Source organism: Amblyomma mixtum, chromosome 1, assembly GCF_055824585.1.
Source record: "Amblyomma mixtum isolate Tamu chromosome 1, ASM5582458v1, whole genome shotgun sequence".
Taxonomy (NCBI): domain Eukaryota; kingdom Metazoa; phylum Arthropoda; class Arachnida; order Ixodida; family Ixodidae; genus Amblyomma; species Amblyomma mixtum.
In genome coordinates, this window is record NC_143012.1 from 206,206,488 (window position 1) to 206,228,650 (window position 22,163).

The window sequence follows — 22,163 nt, forward strand, 5'->3', positions numbered from 1 at the left end:
AATGCCAGCTAGGTGCCACACCAAAAAAGTAGCCTTTGCTTGAGGAATATATCTTTGTGAGGAAATCTGTGTTCGCAGCACACATAGTACAGGTGTGCTCATTGCTACGCAGTCTCCGTTATGAGGAAAAAACCAAATGTCAATGGAAAAAGTCTGCTGGCCCATTGTATGTTGCATCAGCTGCACCACTCGCCTTTCTCAAAATGTATGAATTGAGCAACTCTGCACGTGACACTTCATCATTCTGCTCATAACTGTTGCCTTGCACGCAGTGACTGATGTACTGAGCAGTGGTGATAACAGTTTATTAAAAATAGAACAAATAGGAAGGATTCTTGCTGGCCACGGAGACTGCCATTTGTTTCTTGGACACCCGATCTGCAACCGGCGAAAAGAATAGGGATAGCGAGGATGAAAGGTAGGTCAAAATAAAGACATGAGGGATAGCAAGAGAGGACAGAGGATATAATTACTATTTACAACTACGTAAGGATTGCGTTCACACAACCATACAAACACAACAAGAATTGAGTTAACTGCTCGTAGACAGGGGTCCTATCACAGTTACAGCTTGTACATGAAGTCCATTGTACTTAAAGGATCCCTGCAAAGATTTTGAAGGAGCCCATAAAATGCATGCATTATATGGAGTAAAGACTAATGAGCGTTCATGCTGTGCACAAGTTTTCAAGAGCGAGCTGATAATTTACAAATCTAAAAATTCCTGCACCAAATGTCAATGGAAAAAGTCTCCAGGGCCTTACGCAACATACAACCGGCCCACAGTATGTTGCACCATGCAACACATCTGCACCACCCACCTTTCTCAAAATGCATGAATTTAAAATTAACTATGCAAGGAAGCGACGGCCACAACGACATGGTGGTATTGTCGTATATGCCGTGCAGTTGCGAGATTCAAGGCATTTTTCCACTTGCTTACACGTCTCTGCAGACCGGGAAGCCCCTTCTCCTCAACAGCTATAAGCACCTCTTGTTAACTATCGTCACTCGAGCAGTTACTCGGGTAAGTAAGCTTAGGATTTAGGATACTGATACGAAACCATGCATCATCATCATGGAAAGTATCGTGTTCATGCTGCCGCGGCGATTGAGCCCCAGTTCCATCACTGTCATCAACACGCAGACCATGTTATGTCCTGCCCTCTCACTTAACCCAGCATGACAAATGAAAGAAAGCCTGTCAGCCTAGTTCTTAGAAGTAAGCTTCCTCTTGCGTTTTTATCTGCCGGGTGTCTCATTAAACTGGCATTACTTTTTCAATGATGAAAGCAAATCTTTCCATAAGCACACCTCCAAGTGTGAATTCCTGGTAAATTTTGTTAATTACTGGAAAACGAACTGTCCATGCTGACACAAATGCTGCGACCGACTCTAAGTGACTTTTTATCACAAAGAATTACCATCTTAAATCACTAAAAAGAGTCAGTAATTCATTCCTTGAAAATGAATCAGTCGTCAAAAAAAAAACTACACTTGAACTCTGAAATAAACACTGAAAAATGTCTGCCGAATTTTAGAAAAATAAAAACCAAAAAGTCCAACCTCTACTTACAATGAATTTCTAGCACACAACTAAGCTCTCACAAACACAATGTACAATGCTAAGGAAACTAAAGTAACCATCAACAATCTGGCAAGATGACATTTAATGGTAGACAAATGAAGTACTGAAACTTGCAAATGAATATATCTAGGCAAAGTAGTAAGCATAGGTCAGGACCGTGAGAAAGAAATAACGAGAATAAGAATGAGCTGGGGTGCATTGGGCAGCATAGGTCGGCACACTCACTCATGAGTGCACTCATATCGCCTCACTCACACTCACACTCACGTCTGTGAGTGTGAGTGTGAGTGAGTGGTCATGAGTGCGAGTGGACGTGAGTGTGAGTGCGAGTGAGTGGATATGAGTGTCGGTAATCATGAGTGTGAGTGTGAGTGAGCGGATGTTAGTGTGGGTGGTCTGAGTGTGAGTGCGAGTGAGTGGTCGTGAGTGCGAGTGGACGTGGGTGTGAGTGCGAGTGAGTGGATGTGAGTGGGGGTGGTCATAAGTGTGAGTGTGAGTGGACGTGAGGATGAGTGGACATGAGTGCGAATGCGATTGAGTGGATGTGAGAGTGAGTAGAGGTGAGTGGGTATGATTGATGAGTGGATGTGAGTGGGCGTGAGTGGCAATGGGTGGTTGCGAGTGGATATGAGTGACAATGAGTGGTTGTGAGTGGCAATGAGTGGATGTGAGTGGCAATGAGTGGATGTGAATGGTGGGTGGAAGCGACAGCGAAGTCGGTCGCCCATGTTTCGTGACGCTGATACCCGCTTAGCTATTTTCATGTTGTTGACAGCTGTGGGAAGCAAATATTCACTACTGAAGGCGCTCGAGGCAGCATAAGGCATCATGCCGGTGTCTTTGGACAACCGAAGGAAAGGATTCCGCTGGCACGGGAACGGCAATCTTTCGTTGCTTTTGTAGTTCACCGTTGGCACGGGCGCAGGCCCTTCGCGGATGCAGTGAGCCGCTACAAGTTTTTTGAGACCCTTTATCGAATTTCGCATTGCCAGTCCTGAAAATATAGATATATGTCTCTTGCCATGCTCCCCGCATGGCTCGATCTCGTATACATATGAGTTACAATGCTTACTGCTGAAACAACGACTGTCCGCTGCTCGGCAATAACTACCGTAAGTTGGGACCTCGGTGCTGCAGTGGACTTGGGTTTTTTTCTTTGCCCAGGTATGCGCATTGCAGAGCGCTCCTCTGGCCGTAATTTGTTCATAGGCTCTGACCCATGCGGTAACCCGACCTCCTTTATCCCAGGTCTTGAGCTGCACAAACCCGGCTCAAGCCCGGAAACGACGCGAAAACCAAGTGCGCTTTTCGGTAACGCCAGAGGATTCTTGTTTCTATCATGTACTTTAAAGAGCCCAGCGTCGGAAATCAAGCATGTGGCTTTTATCATTTATTTTTTTTTGTATGCATAGCATCAGGCATGGTAATGTCTTTGACGCCCAAGGAGATATCGAAAACGGCAATATTTTATGTTTTAATTTGCGCCAGAAATTATTGTTTCGTGCTGATGGTGGTAGTGAAGTTCGCGGTCCTGTGCATTGTTTGTCGCGTCCGGGTTCGCGATAAAGGATTGTCCATTGAGTTTTTTTTTTCTGCCCTCCGCACAACTGCAGGGAGGGGGATGAGTCACACTGGCTGCCCAGCGGTATAAGGGGAGCGGGATAGCGACGGATTCCGAGAATAAGGGAAAGGTCAAACACCCTCCGGGAACATATACGTCAGGTCGCATCCCACTGTGCACGTTCTTGCGCAAAGGCGGATCCTCGTCGTGTAGCTTTTGTCCCATGTCTATGGCAGCACGCGTTGACAACTTGAGGCGCGGTCAACAGGACATTGCCACGCTAGCTACAGGCTTGAAGACAGTTTGTAAGTGACGGTACTGAGCAGATGGGCCTTGAGGTGACTTTCCCCGAACCTCAGTTTACCAGAGGTTGAAACAACCTGCACCGTGGGAAATCGAGAATGTTTGCGAAGCTCGCGGGACGAAGGGAGAAACCTCCGAGATCTTGATGGTGGAAAATGTACATATTTGTGCAGTGTTTGTGGAGGTGAGTTATCTTCTCTCCAAAAACACTGATTGGCTGTGTTGTCCTTTTACAGTTGTTGATTGGCGACGTTTTCCTTTCCCCAATGATTTATTGGGTTGATGTTTGTGGAGTTACCTGATTGGTTACTGTCTCCACCGGCGGCAGGGTCATAGGGTTTAAAATCAAGTGTTTGGGCGGGAGCGAGGGCTGGTTTCGTCACGTAAAGCTACTGGTCAGTCAAATGTAAACAAGTTTTCTCCTTGCTTGTATCTTTCTTTGTTTTATTAATGGGTAATAAAAAGTTAACCTCTCCAGAAGTGTCCTCTGGCAACATGATCGAGCAATATCGAATCTCCAAGACGTCAAGCACCCTTCAATAATCATCATCAACATAATTTACCTCTACAAGATTGAGAGGGAAACTCAACTGTGATGAAACGTTGCGGCGATTTTCGGCTGTGGATATTAAGTGGCAACCAAATTGCCGGACCTTTTTGATTGGTTGGACGTACAGTTTGAAATTAATTTTTATGTACTCGGGAAAGGTATATAAAATAGAATGTGTCTGAGTATTGTCACCGTTTCACTTGAGAAAAAAAAACTACAGAAGAAAAGCAGTACACGCGACTGAAAGTTAATAAGAATCAAGCTACGGCGACAGTTTTCGTTTCGATTAAAAGTATCGTGCAAGAGAGTGCTGCTAAGGCACTGAAGAAAAAAACATACGATGCCACAGCCAAAAATGTGACCAGAAGAGAACACTGAGGGCGGCGGGCGGAAGGGGGACCAGGAGCTTTTCACAAACAGTTCGAAGGGTGCCGACATATTCGACTCTTAACTGTGCTCGCAGCACAGGAAAGAGTTGAATAATAAGCTCCCCCACGCTCTCCCCGGAGTCCAGAAAAAAAAAAGTTTTTTCTTTGGTCATGAATAGGCTCCCGTCAGCGTCATGTAAGCAGAACTACGCCGTTGGCAATATGAGCAGGTGGGGGCTGCCCTGGCAAGTCAACAACTCAAAAGAAAACATTCGACAGAAGTCTGTCTGGTTGGGGTGCTGGCAGAAGGGGTGCTGGCAACGCACAAACCGACCAGCTCTATCGGTCGCCTTCTCCCCCGCCCAAAAAACCGGCAGCCCAGAGAAAAGGCCCAGGGCGTCGTGTACAAAATTCCGTGTTCCGTCTGCCCGGCGTCGTACATAGGGGAAACGAAGAACTTCGCGGAAAGGATGAGCCAACACAAAGCGGACGTCCGTCACATGAATCATCAACGCAGCGCCGTGGCCGAACACTGCGAAGGGTGTGACCATCCAATTGACTTCGACAGCACCATTGTATTGGAAACGGAAGCTAATCCACACAGGAGGCTTCTACTCGAGTCGTGGCACATTCAGCAAACACGAGAGAATGTTAATCGTTCCCTGGGGACTCTCCCCTCATCCTACGTCCATGGGCTGCGGCCATTGACCCGGAGGTCTGCGCTCGCCCGTAGTCACACCGTGAAGAAGGGGCCGAGGCGGTCCCGAAACGTCGTGTTTTTTCTTTTTTTTTCTGTATTTTACTTGGTTGGCTTCACTTACCTTCTCCTAACAAGTCAACAAATGCATACATGCTTCCGCTGCATGTATGCGAGGCTTGGTTCTCATTTGTGCCGCCTAATCTTCGGCATTTGGCGAGTGAAACCGAAATGAGTTCGTGAAATGCGATTTTGTTCATTTTTCGTGTACAGCAAGGGGATTAACTTCTGTTGGCACGCACCTATTTCAGCAATCTTACCCTAACTGATATCTGGACAGCATGAGGCATCATTTGAAGCAGATACTATGATTTCCACCAAGAACTTCTGGATAGCGCTTTTTCCCATTAAAGCCATATCATTTCAGATTGGCTCAAATTGGCTAACAAGTTAGCTGCATATGCATTCTTCCGAGAGCGACGTTGGAGAATAATCGGGTGCAAAGTAAGCACCCCCTATTACCACGCGGATGCGCATGTGGTCTCCGCATGCACTGGCCTCAAAAACACCGCGTTGGTTTGTAAAACTTCCTTCAGACAGGGATTATCGGCAATACAGGAAACGTACTGCCTGCAGACATGTACAGTACACAGATCGGCCCCACATAGTAAGCTTAGTAGGTTTTGTAAATGGATTGATAATGGCAACCTCCCCTAGCATCGTTATTACGCGGGGAAATCCTCTACTTGCGACCCATTCCAGCCATTTTCCTTTGCGTCGGGAAATCACTCGATCTTTTGAAAAACACGCTCCATTTTCCATGCTGCGAAAAGTATTCATAATCGTCACTTGACTCCAATCAGTTGATGCAGAGTCACGGACACGTCATTGTCAAGGAAGACCAAATCTTGGTAATTAGACACCATCCAAGAATATTGTCAAGGCAAACTCATTATTATTACTTGCACACCGTCATAGGCACACGCACAAGGGAAGGAGGTGCGCCCCCCCTCCCCTTCCCCCCTAATCGCCAAGTCTGCCCCATACATTTAATCTGTCGGACCTATTCGGTCATTGTTTACAGTGCAGTGCTACCGCCAAGCAGGTTTTTTAACGGCCAAAGACCTCTAATGTTGCGTTCTAAGAACTGTTTACTTGCCAGGTAATTTTGGAGGCAATCTTTTCAGTTTCTTTTTTGCTGTGACAGTAACCAAAAAACAAATCTGTCATAGTTTCTGTGGTCTAGAGAGAACGGAAATTACTCCGGAAGCGCGATGCTACATCAATGCTTCAGCGACGCAATGACTGCCTTCCTCTGCCGGTACTCATGTGGTGAACAAGGGAGGGAAAGCCTCAGGGTGTTTGCGAACGTTTCAACAAGAGGACTGTCTTCGTCTGGGTGGAGACAAGACCTCTTGTGGAGACGCTGGCAATACTGTGAATCTTTCCCCTCACTTGTTCACATTTTGGGCGTCAAAAAAACCAGCCGCCTATACTCTCTATACCCTATATTCCTCTGCCGATGTTACATATTAAAATAAAAAACTACACCTCTATAATATCCTGTATATTTAGCAATTCCATCACATGGAAATAAATGTTTTATAATCATTCCTCATATTTGCTCTCCGTTTTGGCGGCAGGGGCCTAGGTGAGAGGTGGTTGGGTGGGGGGCGGGGAGGAGGGGGGGGGGGGGGCACTGCGCTAAAACTTGGCTCATTCTCATGGAGAACCCTTCGCACGCCTATGGACACTGTTCAAAAACTTGTCTAAGCATCTCAGCAGCTGACGCTATACAGACAATCATCGTCTCAGCAGCAAGCGCAGGAGCACAGGTGCGTAGCATTCGGTGCATGGAATATGCGTGATGAGTGACTACTTTCTTCGAGCATCGAAACTGTGCAAATTGGCCAAATAGCCTAACAAAGCCTGGGCAGCTCACCACCACATCTTTGCGACTGAGGATAATGTTAGGGGAGCTACGAGGGCAGTCGCCGCGACAGTAAATCTCTCATCCCCTCCGTTGTCAGCAAACAAGGAAACAGTACACTGAACGTAAATGCGAGTGAGCGGACATGAGTATGAGTGTGAGTGGAAATGAGTGCGAGTGAGTGGTTGTGAGTGTGAGTTGTCATGAGTGCGAGTGTGAGTGAGTGGCTGTGAGTGTGAGTGGACATGAGTGTGAGTGCGTGTGAGTGGTTGTGAGTGCGAGTGGTCATGAGTGTGAGTGTGAGTGAGGGGTTGTGAGTGTGAGTGATGATGAGTGCGAGTTTGTGTGAGTGGTTGTGAGTGTGAGTGGTCATGAGTGCGAGTGTGAGTGAGTGGTTGTGAGTGTGAATGGACATGAGTGTGAGTGTGTGTGAGTAGTAGTGAGTGCGAGTGGTCATGAGTGTGAGTGTGAGTGAGCCTCCGCTCATGGTGCCGAGGTATGTTGGGCAGGCATTTTTAAGCTATGGGCAACACCTTTCTGATATCCCTCAAGAGGAGAGTACCACATTTTCTCGCTTATAAACCGCACCAAGAAGTGAAAAGACGCGGTGAAAAGATGGGGGTGCAGGCTTTACGTGGACCTCAAGGGGATGGGGAGAGTCAGAATCATAATATTGCGCAGTGTCGCACACAGCGCCTACGATCCTAATCATCATTTAAGCACATCAGGCCCACCAGTGACCAACAAAGGGGTGAGTGCAAAATATATAGCAAACGGACTTTATGTTTTCACACTGATGGGATACATCCAAAGGCTAGACATCGCGCCATTTTGCCAATGGATCATCTATGCGTGGAACAGCAGTACCAACCGATATGGTCCGCAAAAGCTTCAGGGAAGTACGCACTCAGCAAAAGACTGTATGGATAGGAAGATTACATGTTTGACAGCGGTGACAAAGCCTCAAAAGATGGCGGGAATAATGATAAATGAATGCTCCGAATCTAATGCTGCACCTAGCTTCTCAAAGTAAACAACTTTCGATAACAAAATGACGCCTGTCTGTACAATTATAAAAGTGCCCCAGTCATATTTCCTTCAGGTAACTGTGAGGGTTATATGCATGAAAATACAGTATGTCATAGCTGCTAGTACTAATTAGTGGTGCCGAGACTGGAGTAGTTATCAAAAAGTTGGAAGCTAGATGACGGACAATGAAATAGTTCAGATTCAATAGAAATGCAAGGCACGTTCCCAAACCTAGGTAAAAGGGGGCAGAGTTTGACGCTTAGCATTAGCCAGTTTATGTTCATCGTTGTGAATGAGACAGAGCCATGAGGTCAGTCAACAACAGCAACTAATATATTCTGAGGAATATATGCAAGGAAGATCAAGCGCAAGCTGCTGCAATCATTCAAGAATAAGAAGGGAAACTTAACTAACAGAGTACTATGTACACATATTTACATTTGATTGAGTGCATTCACACGTAACGCAAATTATAGACTAGTGACCACAATTGCCAGAGTCAGATTTACACTCTATCAGAGTACATGCAGATTACACACGAGCAATTACAATCACAAAAGACAGATCAATATCAAAGTGGAAGCGGAGTGAGTGCACAGACAGTCCATTCACCATAATTAAGAGCTGTACCATAAGGACAGCCGCCCTTGAGAACTGAAGGTGGGTTCAGCGTGGGAAATGCGGGGTCATCAGCAGATTGATCTCTTCGGAGTGCTCGTCGAAAGTTTTACCACACCCAAGGAGCAGACCAAAGCTGGTTCTGTTTGCGACTTTTTTCAGAGGGTTTTGGTACGAATGGAGCAGGCGCTCGCAAACACTGTCTCTGTGTACAGAGTGGCAGCTCAGGCAGTTCACATGCACACACGCACAAAAACACAGGCGCCTCACACACAAGCAACAGGCACGTTCCTTCCACACTTCGGCACTGCTTGGCTGTCATGCAGGCACTGGCAAAAATTGCAGACAACCGAACATCTCAGAGGCTTTGGCTCTTGCAACAAACAGGCAAAAATCACAGACCACCAAACAACTCAAGGGCCTTGGCTCTTGTAACGAAAACAGGCAAAAATTATACGACCAAACAACCAAGAGGTTTTGCCTCTCAGAATGAAAACAACGCATATGTGCCCTTTATCCCACGCTGCTGGTGGCAACATCGAAGGGCAGAAATGAAAGGGATAAGTAGAATCAGCTGCTTTCCAAATGTGCTCATCCACAGGGTAGAGGGTACTACACTCTGTGAGTGGCTTAACAGGGAACATGTGGAACGAATATAACGTGCGCACACTAATACGCTATCACAGAGCAACATGGACTACCTAATATGTGAAAAAACACTAGATGTTTATGCAAGTTTAACTGAACAGAAATATCAGAAAATGCGGAAGTTCTGCCACTTTTGTGAAAAAAGACAAAGATACAAGGGTAATGTTAAGAGACAGAAAAAGATTATCATGGGTTAGAAAACAAACCTGCGCTAATGGTACCCAAACTCGGGATATCATGCAATGTGGTGAACCGATAACCAGTGGCCTCTTAAGCAACAGAGTGCATTGCAAGGAAAAGAAAATGTAGCTAGGGATGGTACATTTGAGGGGTGAAACAATAATTAAGAAATTTATTCGGGATAGGGTGGCTGGGGATGGCACATCTGAGTGGCGAAACAGTATTGAGAAATACATTGGGACAGGAAGGCTGCAGGACGGATAACTGAAGAGCAATTTGAGAGGCCTCTAAGCTGCAGCAGGTGTAGCCAGGCTGATGATGATGACGTACTCTGCATAGCTGTACAGTTTTGCTGACACGTTGACACAGTAATTGTGTTAGTCACTTTCAAGGGATGTTTTTGAAGCTCCAGGTAAAATTACTCTCATCAGCCAAGCTATGACCGCAGCTGCAGAACAAATGCCTTCCTAGTGGTTTTAATTATCCCAGTCCTGTGCCAATCAGGGGCAGCCTATGTCTGAAAATTTAGAAACCTCACCTCCGCAACTGACAATCTGCCACCCATGGCTAAGTTTTCTTTTTTTGGAATCTACTTTGTTACCCTAATGGTCAATAAGATTTCTATCCTCCATATTATGTGCCTTGCTCAACGCAACTTGCATCTTTTGATTTAAACTAGGATGTGATTAAGTTTCTTCACTCATCCATGCTGCTTTCTTGGCACCCTAATGTTACCCCATCATTTTTTTTTCACCAGTGCCCAATCACCATGCACCCTGATGAGGATCAGTTTAGTGTTCCCTGGTCCTGCAATCCCATTTCTTTGCCACCTCCCAAGCTGCGTTCCTATGAGATGCTAAAGCAGCACCGCACCAAAGCACCATTAAATCCACCTGAGTTCATATCACTCACAAGCGGACAACAGCTAAGGATCCCACAATCACCCTCAACAGTCAAATAGGTACAACCTAACCTGACGAGCAGCCAGTGGGAGAATGCAAATGGTATGCAACAATGACTACTTTTAGCGAGTCAATGGTTAACTGAAACCAGATAAGGCAAGAAAGGAGGCATGAATGGATAAGCTTTGGTACATGCACCAAATGAGAAATTGCACACAGCACACACCCTTTGTTCACATACGGTGGCTGATCCCAGACGAGGTCATGTGATGGAATCTCTTTGAGATGTAGACAATACAGTAGTTGACCAACAAAGAGCAGAATCCAATGAGCAACACGGAACTCCCTCGTGAATGTCACTTATTTACTTGAGAATCAGCTACCAAGTGACTTGAAGAACATTCAATGCATCGTCAGCATAGCTGAGTGCTGAAAGGAGAAAATAATGCCTTGTAACAGCACCACTCAAGTAAGAGAAATGTAAAACCGAATGATGCATATCTAAGCTCACAAGTTAATGATGGTATTAAGGCCAGCACTGGATAACTGGCTTCTGAATTTATGGCACTGAACAGTATCTACAATACTGTTGTGGTGGCAAGCCTAGGAAAAGGACGACATGATGACAGATGATAATATGATTTAATGGCTGTGGGCCTAGCGCGAGCACTCTGTCCAGCGCCAGTGCCCTCTTCTTCGTCTTCATAACATGAACCAGGTCCTCCGAGCGATCGTCCCGGTTGATTGCTTGAATTCTGAATGGTGAGGTGGCGATGACCATGATCAGAAAGGATAGAAGAAGATGAAAGGCTTGCCACTAAGATGAACGAGATGATCTGATGAACGGTTGTCCTGGTGTTTCAGGGCCAGCGGTCGGTCGCCCAGAGCCAAAGGTCGGTCACCCAGACCCAAAGGTCAAGGTTTAAGGACTCGCCGGACAGCTTGGGCGGGGGTGCCAACTTGGTTCGGGTCGTCGCCGGGTCATACTGCGTTATGTCCTGGTCGTTGTGTCTTGTGGTCGGAAATGGGGCGGGGGAAAGCGGCTGGTCGGTTCTGGTCAGGTCGAGCTGGGATTGAGTCGGCGGCAGAGTCCAGGTCCCTTCGGCCAACGACGAAGGTGAGCAGAAGGCAGCGATGCTCCAGGGACCAGGATGACGATGAAGAACCCGCACCTCACACCAAATGTTACGAGGTGGCAAGCCTAGGAAAAGAACGACATGATGACAGATGATAGTATGATTTAATGGCTGCGGGCCTAGCGCGAGCGCTCCGTCCTGCACCACTGCCCTCTTCTTCGTCTTCGTAACAATATGAGCGAGGACATAGCCGCAACCATGCACGAACACCCTGAACTGGCAGCATGCAAGGTACTTACCATAGAACATGAACGAAGTTGTGCACCGGAAGACGTCAAGTCTGGACCTTATGTCTGCGTTGCTTGTACGAGCATAACCCTTGCTGTTTGCGTCACTGTAAGTACAGAACATGTTCGTTTGAACTTCTCACAAAGGCAGGCATCCCTTTGTTTGCTCACCTCTGTCTGTCTTTGTGCAGACTTCTGTCTGTGTGCTTCTGCCGCGCATTGCTGAACAGGTGCTGGTGCCTTTGCTCTTTGCCGAGTGCTTTTTGTACAAGTTTGGCCTCTCCTTTAGGGTAGCCATGCTGTCCACAGCAGCAGCAGCTTTCGGTCTTCTGTTAGGAATATTGGGCTCCTGCGAAGAACATGAGGACTCTTAAACTACCAATGCAGCATTTTCTCTATCTGAAGTGATTCAGATGCGAATTGGCAAAGGACTTAAGAATTGATCAGGCTATAATAAGAGGAGCCAGCAGAAGAAATCATGAGACCTTGTTTTCCCACACACCTATTCTTACTCTGCTCTAATATGTAGTAGTAGTAGTAAGTAGTTTTAATAACACATGATAAATGGAATGACAAGATTTTTGCTACCCCTGCCATCGCTGCTGGAAGCACCTGAGCTGGGGCAGCGGAAATAAAGGATAGCAGGCAGTGTGTAGAAGTGAAATGAAAGAGGTGACGGGATAGTATAGAAAGGACAGGGGGAGAGGTATGCTACTGCAGTTGCTGATGTGATGATTCTAGAAGCAGTATAAATATATTTGAATTTTTCAGGACAATGAATTTGCACTCACCAACTTCTTTTGTTGCATTAAACCCATACCTTAGATATCATAGTCAGCCATGCTCAATTTAAAGCTGATAGCAAAGTTCCGAAATACGGCATACAAAGTTACCACAACAATCTGGAACAACATAGAATAGGCTCCGCCTGGATGGAATCAATCGAGATAAATCTAGTCACGTCTTGCATCACAAACAAAGCGATAAAGCAGCGTGCTGAAAACTCTGAAGAATGAACAAACAAACAGCACAAAGACTCGCAGCAATATTTTTCGGCGGAAAAGTATGGTCACTGTCTTCTCCCTGTAGTTATTTTCTGAAAGGTTTATGGTTGCCTCGTCCACAATCTGGTAATGCGATTTCCGCGTGATTGTTAACATCTGCATTCAATGAACACTTTTTTTTTTATATTCGATGAATTTGTTCTACTCTACACAACTGAACTGATGACATCAATGCAGCTGCCATCCAGTACCCTTTTTCAAAACCAGCCTGTTCTGTGCCTTTAGTGCATGAAGTGTAATGCTGCACCGATTCTGCCAGAAATTATGTTCATTAAAGTCCAGTATTGATTGTCTCCATATTCCAGTGAGTCTCCAGTCAACTGTCTTGTGTTGCTTTTGCCTTGTTTGTGAGGATTTTGCAACTTCTCGGTAGGACTACGATTAGTGCCATTGGTTCCTTAGCTATTGCACAATTTCATTTACAGTTACTGCGCTACCTTAGCTGGTCAACACTGCTAACTACACTGCCATCGTTCATCTCTAGGTACGTAAATATTTTACCTTGTAATGCACATGCTTCCATTTGCACATTCAAACTTTTTCAGTGCATTAACACTTCCTCAGTTTTCTTTCTCTCACAGCTTAGTTTCTACTTATTAAATTTCAGTTCTGTTACTGGGGGGCTATCCAATTATTGTTCTCAGTTAAAGTTGACTCTCTGGCTCTTTCTCGCTATCTATCTATTTATTTTATTTATATCAAAATATCCCAAACACCCTGATTGAGAGCATTAAATAGGGGGTGGAGGTTTTGTGTACACGGCAATATAACAGTATAATGCTCAGTAAAAGAAACCAGGAAATTTTATTTTTTTAATGCCACCGCCACTGCATGTTAAGTAATGCAATTTAGATGCATTTAGATTCGATGGCTATGTGTGCTGGTCGGTTATTTCACTCCTTTTAGTGCGTGGTATGAAAGACTTTGCAAATGCTGATGAACGGCATTCGATGCGTTTAACTTTGAACGACTGGTCGAGACTCGGAAGGGAGGATGAGGATGAGTGGAAAAAAAGAACAAACAGAATGCTGACCGGCCGCCTACCTTCGCCGGTCGCAATCGCTAACGCGGCATATAGGTCTCTCCGTAAGCGACAGTCCATTGGTCCAACGTCAAGGCTACGCTAGCACAAACCGGTCCGTTTAAATCCAGTTCCGGACACTCCTCCACCGCATCACTGTATGCGTACGTAGTACTCCTAACTGTCAACCGTGGCCGCCAACGCGCACACCTCCTCGACCTAGGCTGAGTCTATGTTCATGCCGAAATTCCACGAACGTTAGTGCCGGCGCGTCACGAGGCACTTCAACCCAAGGAATTTCCCTGATCGGATGTCCCTGGGCAATTGTCTTAACATACCGTCAGTGTCAACCGGAACGTTAACGATCGGATCTTTGATTCCAACCTGTCCGTTTCGCCAGTTCATTAGCCTACGGCTCTGAATGCACGGGAGCCGCGGCGAGAGCAACCGCTCGGCCACATCGATAATCACCGGCAAACCGGGAGGCATAGGCGCACTGTGCAGTGGAATCCCACTTAGCGAGTAAGCCTCTGCACACACTTAACGTAGCCAAGGCATCCTCCCACTCCGGGAAAGCACTCACCGTACCCCGCTGAAACCAACTCGATCGCACACACTACATACATGCCCAAGCGGGTTCCCCGTAAAGTCCTTGTGCAGGCGATTCGTGGCTGAAGCACACTGCGCTGAACGGATGGCGTGGTCGGTCAGTCGTCGGCTAGACCCTTGGTCAACCTGAATCGGTGTAGCTTCGCCACTTTCGCCGGCGGCCGAACAAGTGGTCGATGTCGAAGCAGCGACAGCGGCAGCTGCCCTTTTCCGCTCCTGTCTCGCACGTTCGCTCCGCCGCTTCTTCTCGAGTCGAGCCTCACGTTCCTCATCAGTTTCCGCCACAATCCGAGCACGTTTCCGCGCCCTATCCCTAGCCAGCGCGGCTTCATGCCGCTCCCTGTCATAAGGATCATCAGAAGCAGCCCGCCGCCTCCAATACGCAGTCGAAGGACTCGTCCTAGCAACCGGTTCATCAGCCATGCCTACACTGCGATCAGTGAACAAGCACTGCAATTATATAAGCGAGCGCCCAGAGCGGCGGTCGGCGCAGCGGTGGACGTGACTGCCAAGCGGAAGAACGTATCGCGTGATACATATCACATGCCACAACTGGCGAGGAGCGGCCGTGAGCAGCCAGCGCAGCTGCAGACGTGACTGCCAAGCGATCAGCTGTGGCGTCGGCGAGTCACATGGCATGACGTCATAGTCACATGCAGCGCACCTCCCGTTTGAGGTCAAATCTAAGAGCCAGTTGACCTTCAGGTTAAGCATAGGAGGAGTAAAGCTTTTTGCCTTAAAATCGTAGTGAAGCGATGAACGATGGTACAGCTTATGAAAGAGCGCTAGCCGTGAAAGTTTCCGACGGTAAGATAGGACTTCTAATCCAGCCCGATTTTTTAAGGCAGCAACACTGGAGGTATGCGAGCAGTTTGAAAAAATAAAACACGCAGTATGGTTTTGCAAGGACTCAATACTAGCTACGTGAAAGGCTTGGTCAGGGTGCAAATAGCTGATGCATATTCAATTTTTGGGCAAATGAATGTGATGTAAGCAAGTTTCTTCAGATTGTGGTGCAGCATGCTTGAAGTTATGCTTTAGAAGGCCAAGAGAGCAGTTAGCAGATGCTAAGTAAAATTAATGTGATGATGCCATGCTAAGTGTGATCACAGGTGAATCTCGAGGTATTTATAAGTAGTGCAAGCTCGACAGAATCGCTGTTTAAGGACGTAACTTGTGTGCATGTGAGGAGAACGGCGAGTGAAAGACATCAGCTTTGTTTTAGAAGTATTAAATAAGCCAAGATGAGCACCGTGCACTTACTGCATTCAGGTCGGATTGCAAACATTGCTGGTCAGTGATAAAATTTATGTTACGGTATATTAAGCAGTCATCAGCAAATAGCCTAACTTGAGACGACAGAGTTGTGTAAATCATTAATATATATAAAAAAGGAGAGGGCCAAGAATGCTTCCCTGCAGTACCCCAGAAGTGACTTTAGATAATGGAGGTATACTGCAGTCTAGCAGAGAGAAAGTCCTTAATCCAAGTAATAACAGCTGGGTGAATGTTCAACTGAGTTAGTCTGAGTATAAGCTGATTTGTATAAGCTGGGTATAAGCCTGTGATGAGGGACACGATCAAGTGAGTTGGAAAAATCGATAAATTTGGTTTGATGGCCGAAATCGATGGATGAATATCAATCATGAAGGAATCTGGCGAGTTGAGTGTCACAAGAAAAGCCCTTGCAAAAACCGCGCTGGTATTTAAAAATAACATTGTAGGCTTCTAGGTAGTTAAAGACATAACTATAAATGACTTGCTCAAAAAATTCGCACAAGTGTTCGTTACCAAGATGGGCCGATAATTAAGCGGAGAAGATCGATGACCAGATTTGAAGATGGTGTCACTTTGGCAACACACCAGTCATGAGGTGTACAACCAGTCGGTAATGATTGAGAAAACATGTTGGTTATGATTGTACTAATGTAGTGTGATGTGCTTTGGGTATCTTGTAATTGAAACCATGCCCATCCAAACTGGTAGAAATATTAGGGTTATTTAGTAAGGATAAAATACCAGTTTGACTAATAATTATTTCCAACAGTGATATGCTTGAAAGATTATTTTTGCAAGGAGCTGAGGAGATGGTGAATATGAAAGATAAAGCATCATTAAAGAGCTGAGCACACTGAGTTTTTAAAACTGGAACCCCATCGCCGTCTGTAAAAATTATGTCGGGATTACTATTTGGGTTTATCACTCGCCAGAATCGGTGAGGATTATTTGCTAGCATAGATGAAAAGTCCTTGTTGAAAAACTGGCATCTAGTTAACTTGAGGGACATTTGATAGTGCTTATCACTCTTTCTATTTGATCCACGCACTCGGAAGGCTGTCAGAAATGGCTTGCTTGTATTTCTTTTTATTAATCAGCCTGCGGAGTTGCTTAAAGAACTATGACGCACAGTTGCTCTCTTTTATTGTAATCACTGCTTTTAAATTATTGACTAGGTAAGTGACAGTATTTCTGAAATGAGTCCAATTATCAACAGAATGCGATGAATAATCTTCCAGAAATTCCAGAGAAAACAAACAGGTGCAGTTTAGAATTAATATTGTCATAGTCCCCTTTGTTGTAGCATCTGACATTTTTCTGGCAGTGCGAGACACATTTATCGCTGAAGAATATGGATTTAAAAATCTTATGGCCAGTTGATTTGAACTCATGAAGTCCTTGCTGGGAAGGACAGGTCGCCATCAGTTTGAAGTGAATGTCAGTGTAATGCAGTCTCTGGGATCTGCACCCAAAAATTGGTGTCGACTTGCGAAATCAGCCGGTGATGGTGACATCAGTAGTTCATTTCTTTTTTCTTGTCTAGTTTATCATAGCTCAGTTTCCCGTGACAGTGATCTATCTGTGGTACCCAATCGATACAGACAAACCTCAATTTGTCCTCAGCGATCCCTTTAACAGGCACCTATTTTTTTTCCTCTGTTCTGCACAAAGAGTCATCCCATTTCGCTGCCAAGCAAGAGCGTTGTTTTCAGAACAGACAACTATACAAAAAAGTTTCAGAACAGACAACTATACAAAAAAGTTAGGCTGGTTGAAGCATGGCTTGAACCTAGTTTGACAAGCATAAGGTCGGTTATGCTTGGTTTAGCTTTACTTGATGCATGCAGCCAGGCGAACAGTACGGTTGGTCAGGCTTTCGTTGCTCACTCCCATCACAGATTCACTCACTCGTCCCTTGCCGGTCGCAGCCACTGCTGTCGCTGCAAGCTTGGCACGCTTCCGCACTTGCTAAGCATCTCGGTTACGGTTCAGTCTGGTTTCTCATTGTTCAGGGGTCTTGGCAGCCTGTATGGCACGGTTGCGTTCGCTCTGTTTAGTGAGATTGGCTTGCCACTGAGCTACATCCACTGGATGATCAGATTCGGCCTGACGCTTGCAATGAAGCGAAGACATAGATGGCCCAGCCGCTGCCACACTGTCGATGGCAGTCTGAGGAGCGAGCATCGCAAAGCAGCTGTTTATCCTCTCTAGAGAAAGTCACGTGTTGCAGCATGACGTCCCTCACCGGTTCAGTTGGCGCAGCAGCCATGGCGAGACGGAGGAGCGAGCGCCATGGTTCAGCTGTGGAGTCGTGGTGTGGCGTGACGTCACTACCATCTGCCAGACTCCCACTGAGCCGGCTCAAGGTCAAAGTTGCACTGCTGGATGACCTTGGGAGACTTGGTGTAGTAGAGCTTATGTTCTAAAAAATTTTAGCCAAGATGGTTAACTCAGCAGAAACGGCTTTACCAATTTGTCCCCCGCTCAATCCCTGTGGCGATCAGCAATGGACAGCAATACAGCCTTGAGCAAAGTTCACCACTTCCAAGAGAATCCCAGCTGAGTGCTGAGCACTAAGTTGCCCTCGAAGTCCGAGGAAGAAAAGTGGGCGAAGCATCAAAAGCTTTGCATTCTGAACACCTTCCATATACCTTACGGAAAGTGACGGCGTTTAGCTAATGAGCGCATAGGGTCTCATCCTTGGGGACACAGTGGAATGAGATAGCTCGGTGGTTCCACACCTTCTGTTGAGCCTCTCTAGGCAGTTTCAGCAGCTGGACACACCACAAGTTTGGCATCTTCAGTATTGATGCTGTTACGACCCATCTTGAGACCCGCGATGAAACGGTGGTGGATTCAACAGTAGCGGCAATTTCGACGGGTCGTTTGACCCCCAAGATGACCCCATGGCTCGGTGCCAACGACCTTCTAGAAGGACCGACGACCGGGGAAAAACGGGTGCCCCTCGTCTTAAAAAAAACCCCCGAACGAATCAGAGGAAGCCAGCGCAGCTGCGTCTGCGACGTCAACATGCCACACCTGTGTTCGATGGACGCGAGCTGCCAACACAGTGCTACAGGGATGCGGATTTTCGCTCCTCCTCGCCAGTTCCCACGTGTGGGCTCTCAACAGGTGTCTTCGTTGGCTGTGACGTGTGGTGCCGATCTTGTGTGTCACGATGAATTGCCACCTGGTGAAAGGTGGCAGAGCCTTGGGCTATTTAACCTGCGCCCAAGGTGAGCACGGACGCTCTGGGCCCTGGGAAAAAGGCTCATCCAGTCGATCAACGTCATGAACTCTAAAATTTTGATTCCTTGCTCTTCTTTTGTAAATTTATGTAAATAAGTGTCTTAGTTTCTTGCCATAAAACCTGCTTGTTTTTCGTTCCCCAAATTCGAAGCTTCAGACTTTCCTCAGCCCGACGACTCAACACGCTACCAAATGGAGCCCGGGTTCGAGCTTTCCTGCGCGCCACAACAATGCCCAGGGCCAGCATAACTTGAGTGTGGTCTTTTAAAAGAACTATTCAGCTAGCAAAGAATGCTAGATTGCCCAAAGAAACGAGACTGATTAAACCGGGAAAAGAAGCTATGTATAGCATCGCTGGTAGCAAAGCTTGTTGAGAAGCCTCCACGTTCAAAACATGGCTTTTGATCAGGCTTGCTCAGAACAATCTCAGAGACGGTGATGATGTCATTTTCAAAAAAAAAAATCATCAATATAGGTGTGTCATGTGCCATAGTAATAATCCACAACACAGTATGGCCTCAACAGGGAGATGTGCCTGTCTCAAGATGTTGCGAACCAAGTATACTGCATACACTAGAGCCTTCATTGACAAAATTGTGCTTTATATAAGGGCACTATTATGGGCTAGATGTTTCGATATAACAGAAAGGAACAGTGCAAAGGAGGCACAAGACATATGTCGTCTCTCTTCGTCATCCCATCTTCACACTGTTCTTTTCCATTATGTGCTCGGTTAATTCAGTTCATTTGATCCACTGAAACTCCCATTTTATCAGGCTTCACTTTCATCTTCTGAAGCAGCTCTAAGAGATCAGGCCAACACATTTATGATGCCGTTAGTGTGAAAAGTGCCGTCGCATTGCCTAAATATCTTACAAGTTCCTTGATGGCCACGTACTGCTTTTGTCCCAGGGAGTTAGAGGTTGCCATGTGAGAGGGGTATAACCATAGTAAAGAAATCTTTCTTACATGTTGCATGCATGAAGGTCACGTTTAGCAAAAGATCCTATATTCATAATTATCTGAAGTGTCTGAAGATATCAAATGAGCCTCTCACTCACATGATTAAAAGGTGGGAGATCAGGCGGCTTTACCGGGTACCTGCATCCGTTGGACGTAGATAAGGTGGGTACTTGTCCCTTGCTGACCAAGTGCAGACATGAGGCACACAGATGGAAGGTGGTAAGGTCGGCAGTGGGGAAGGCCTCTTGAAGCACTGCATGGCAATCCGCCGGTAATGCTGTAAGACTGAACCACAAGCGATCGCATACCGAACAGCTGTACCCAAATGGGCCATCCCCGAGTAGCATAGCACAAGCATTCGTTGCTCCTTTTGCTTTGGCATATCTCTCTCTATTTGCTTGAGCTTCAGCAGCGCGTACAGCTGGGTCTTCACGTCGGCGTCGTCGTGCCTTGTTCTCCGCGGCACGTACTGCTTGGTCTTCACGTCTACGTCGCTGCGCCTCTGCTTCTGCGGCACGCACTGCTGGGTCTTCGCGCCTTCGTCTCTGTGCCTCGACTTCCGCTGCACGCACAGCTGGGTCTTCGCGTCTCCGTCGCTGTGCCTCTGCTTCCGCGGCACGTACTGCTGGATCTTCGCGTCTGCGCCGCTTCACCTCAATTTCCTCGGCACGTAAACTGGGGTCCTGTCGTCGCGCTTTCCTTCTTGCTGCCTCGGCTGCACGAAGAGCTGGGTCTTGGCGGGCTCGGCGCTTCCGTTCGCGATCTCTTGCCCGTCTCAAAGCTCGTTTGTCAACACACTCCACTGTCTGTGGGGCCCCCATGACTTCTGAACAAATGCGCCCAGCCGATGCATCAGCGCAAAACTTGCCGCAGAATACCTGTGTTCCTTCTTCCATGCCTGCATCGCTGGTACGTCTCAAAGTTCGTGCATCTGCACACTCCGTAGTCTGTGTGTAATCCATGGCTTGTGAAAAAACGCAAGCAGCCGAGGAGTCGACGCAGAACATGCCAAACATGTGCGTTCCTTCCTCGATTCCTGGGGCCGAACTCTCGGTATGTCTCCAAGCTTGTGCGTCAGCGCACTCCGTTGTCTGTGTGATCTCCATGATTTATGAACAAACAAGAGCAATCGTGCTGTTCGCCTCCGATGACATGGCACATAGAGTGGCCACAGACGCCGATGATGCCACAGAACTGCCTCTTCTAAGCCAGGCACATGGATCATGTTATGATCTTGTTTTCACGCCGAGAACCCACAGAGGGCGGAGCCTCCCCTTCGTACCACCTGACAGTCGGCGCGCGCGATTTGAACGGCGCTGGTAAGGCGCGTGCGTGACGTGTTTTCACGCAACCTCTGAATGGGCGACTCGTTCAGAGGCAAAATTGACCCAAGTGAATGGAAACATATGATTACTCACAAGACGACAGCACCTCAGATATCCCTGTATTTTGCAAAAAACCTCGCTGAAGAACATTTGACAGTGGCGATTTCTTCTGCCATGTGATTCAATTGAAGTGCATTTTTGATGTTGGCTGAACTTCTCCTCATGGTTTGGCTAAGCAAAGTAGGTCTGCCACATCTCAAGAATAGTAGTCAGTAATCACTGCCCAATGGGCACTGAAACTCCCTTGGATGTCCCACAGATGTCTGAACGTCCACAGGACGTCCAAGGGTGTTCCAGTGCCCATTGGGTGCCATCTTCCCACACCCTCAGCGTTAAAACAGTTAAAAAAGAATGCACAGTTGGGTTGTAGTACATGAGGCAGTTGTTTCTAGGAATGTTACGTTGCGCTAGGATGCATATATATATAATACTGCAATTAATCTGTCGCTTGAAAACAATTATAAAGCAGAAGAAAAAACAACCATGCTGCCAGTGTGATCCGAAACCACAGCCTCCAAATTGTTATAGATATATGAAGGTATAGGGTAATGGAGTGGATTTCAAGAGAAAGCCAGCATAGTAAGGGGCAGCAGGAAGCTAGGTGGGCAGATGAGATTAAGAAGCTTGCGGAGATACGGTGGCCGTAGCCGGCACAGGACAAGGCTAATTAGACATGGGAGAAGCCTTAGCCCTGCAGTGGCCGTAATCAGACTGATGAAGAATATATATCTGGCTTTAATACCATATTGGTGTGACCTTGTTAATATTCTCACCATTTTTGTCACGGAGCTGATATGTCGATTCATTGTAGTGTAGCAGCCTGGACAGACAGACAGGATGAATGTGGTCACTAGCCA

At 46.6% G+C, this 22,163-nt stretch overlaps 1 protein-coding gene across 6 annotated transcripts; it reads right to left on the minus strand.

Annotated features, from left to right (window-relative positions):
* Window positions 1-284: 284 nt before the first annotated feature.
* LOC149370649 (uncharacterized) lies at window positions 285-21,161 on the minus strand. Of its 6 annotated transcripts, none has more exons than XM_089562555.1 (5): window positions 20,053-21,161; window positions 11,909-12,086; window positions 11,750-11,844; window positions 10,601-10,803; window positions 285-378 (listed from the first exon to the last, which is right to left on the minus strand). In XM_089562555.1, exons 1-3 carry the CDS (start codon window positions 21,025-21,027, stop codon window positions 11,798-11,800), a joined length of 1,200 nt encoding a protein of 399 aa, XP_089418681.1. In that variant the 5' UTR covers window positions 21,028-21,161; the 3' UTR covers window positions 285-378; window positions 10,601-10,803; window positions 11,750-11,797. The 6 variants fall into 6 exon arrangements, with proteins under 6 accessions (XP_089418681.1, XP_089418665.1, XP_089418684.1 ...); XM_089562539.1 differs by having other exon boundaries at window positions 20,020-21,160; XM_089562558.1 differs by lacking the exon at window positions 20,053-21,161 and adding an exon at window positions 14,447-15,267.
* Window positions 21,162-22,163: the final 1,002 nt, after the last annotated feature.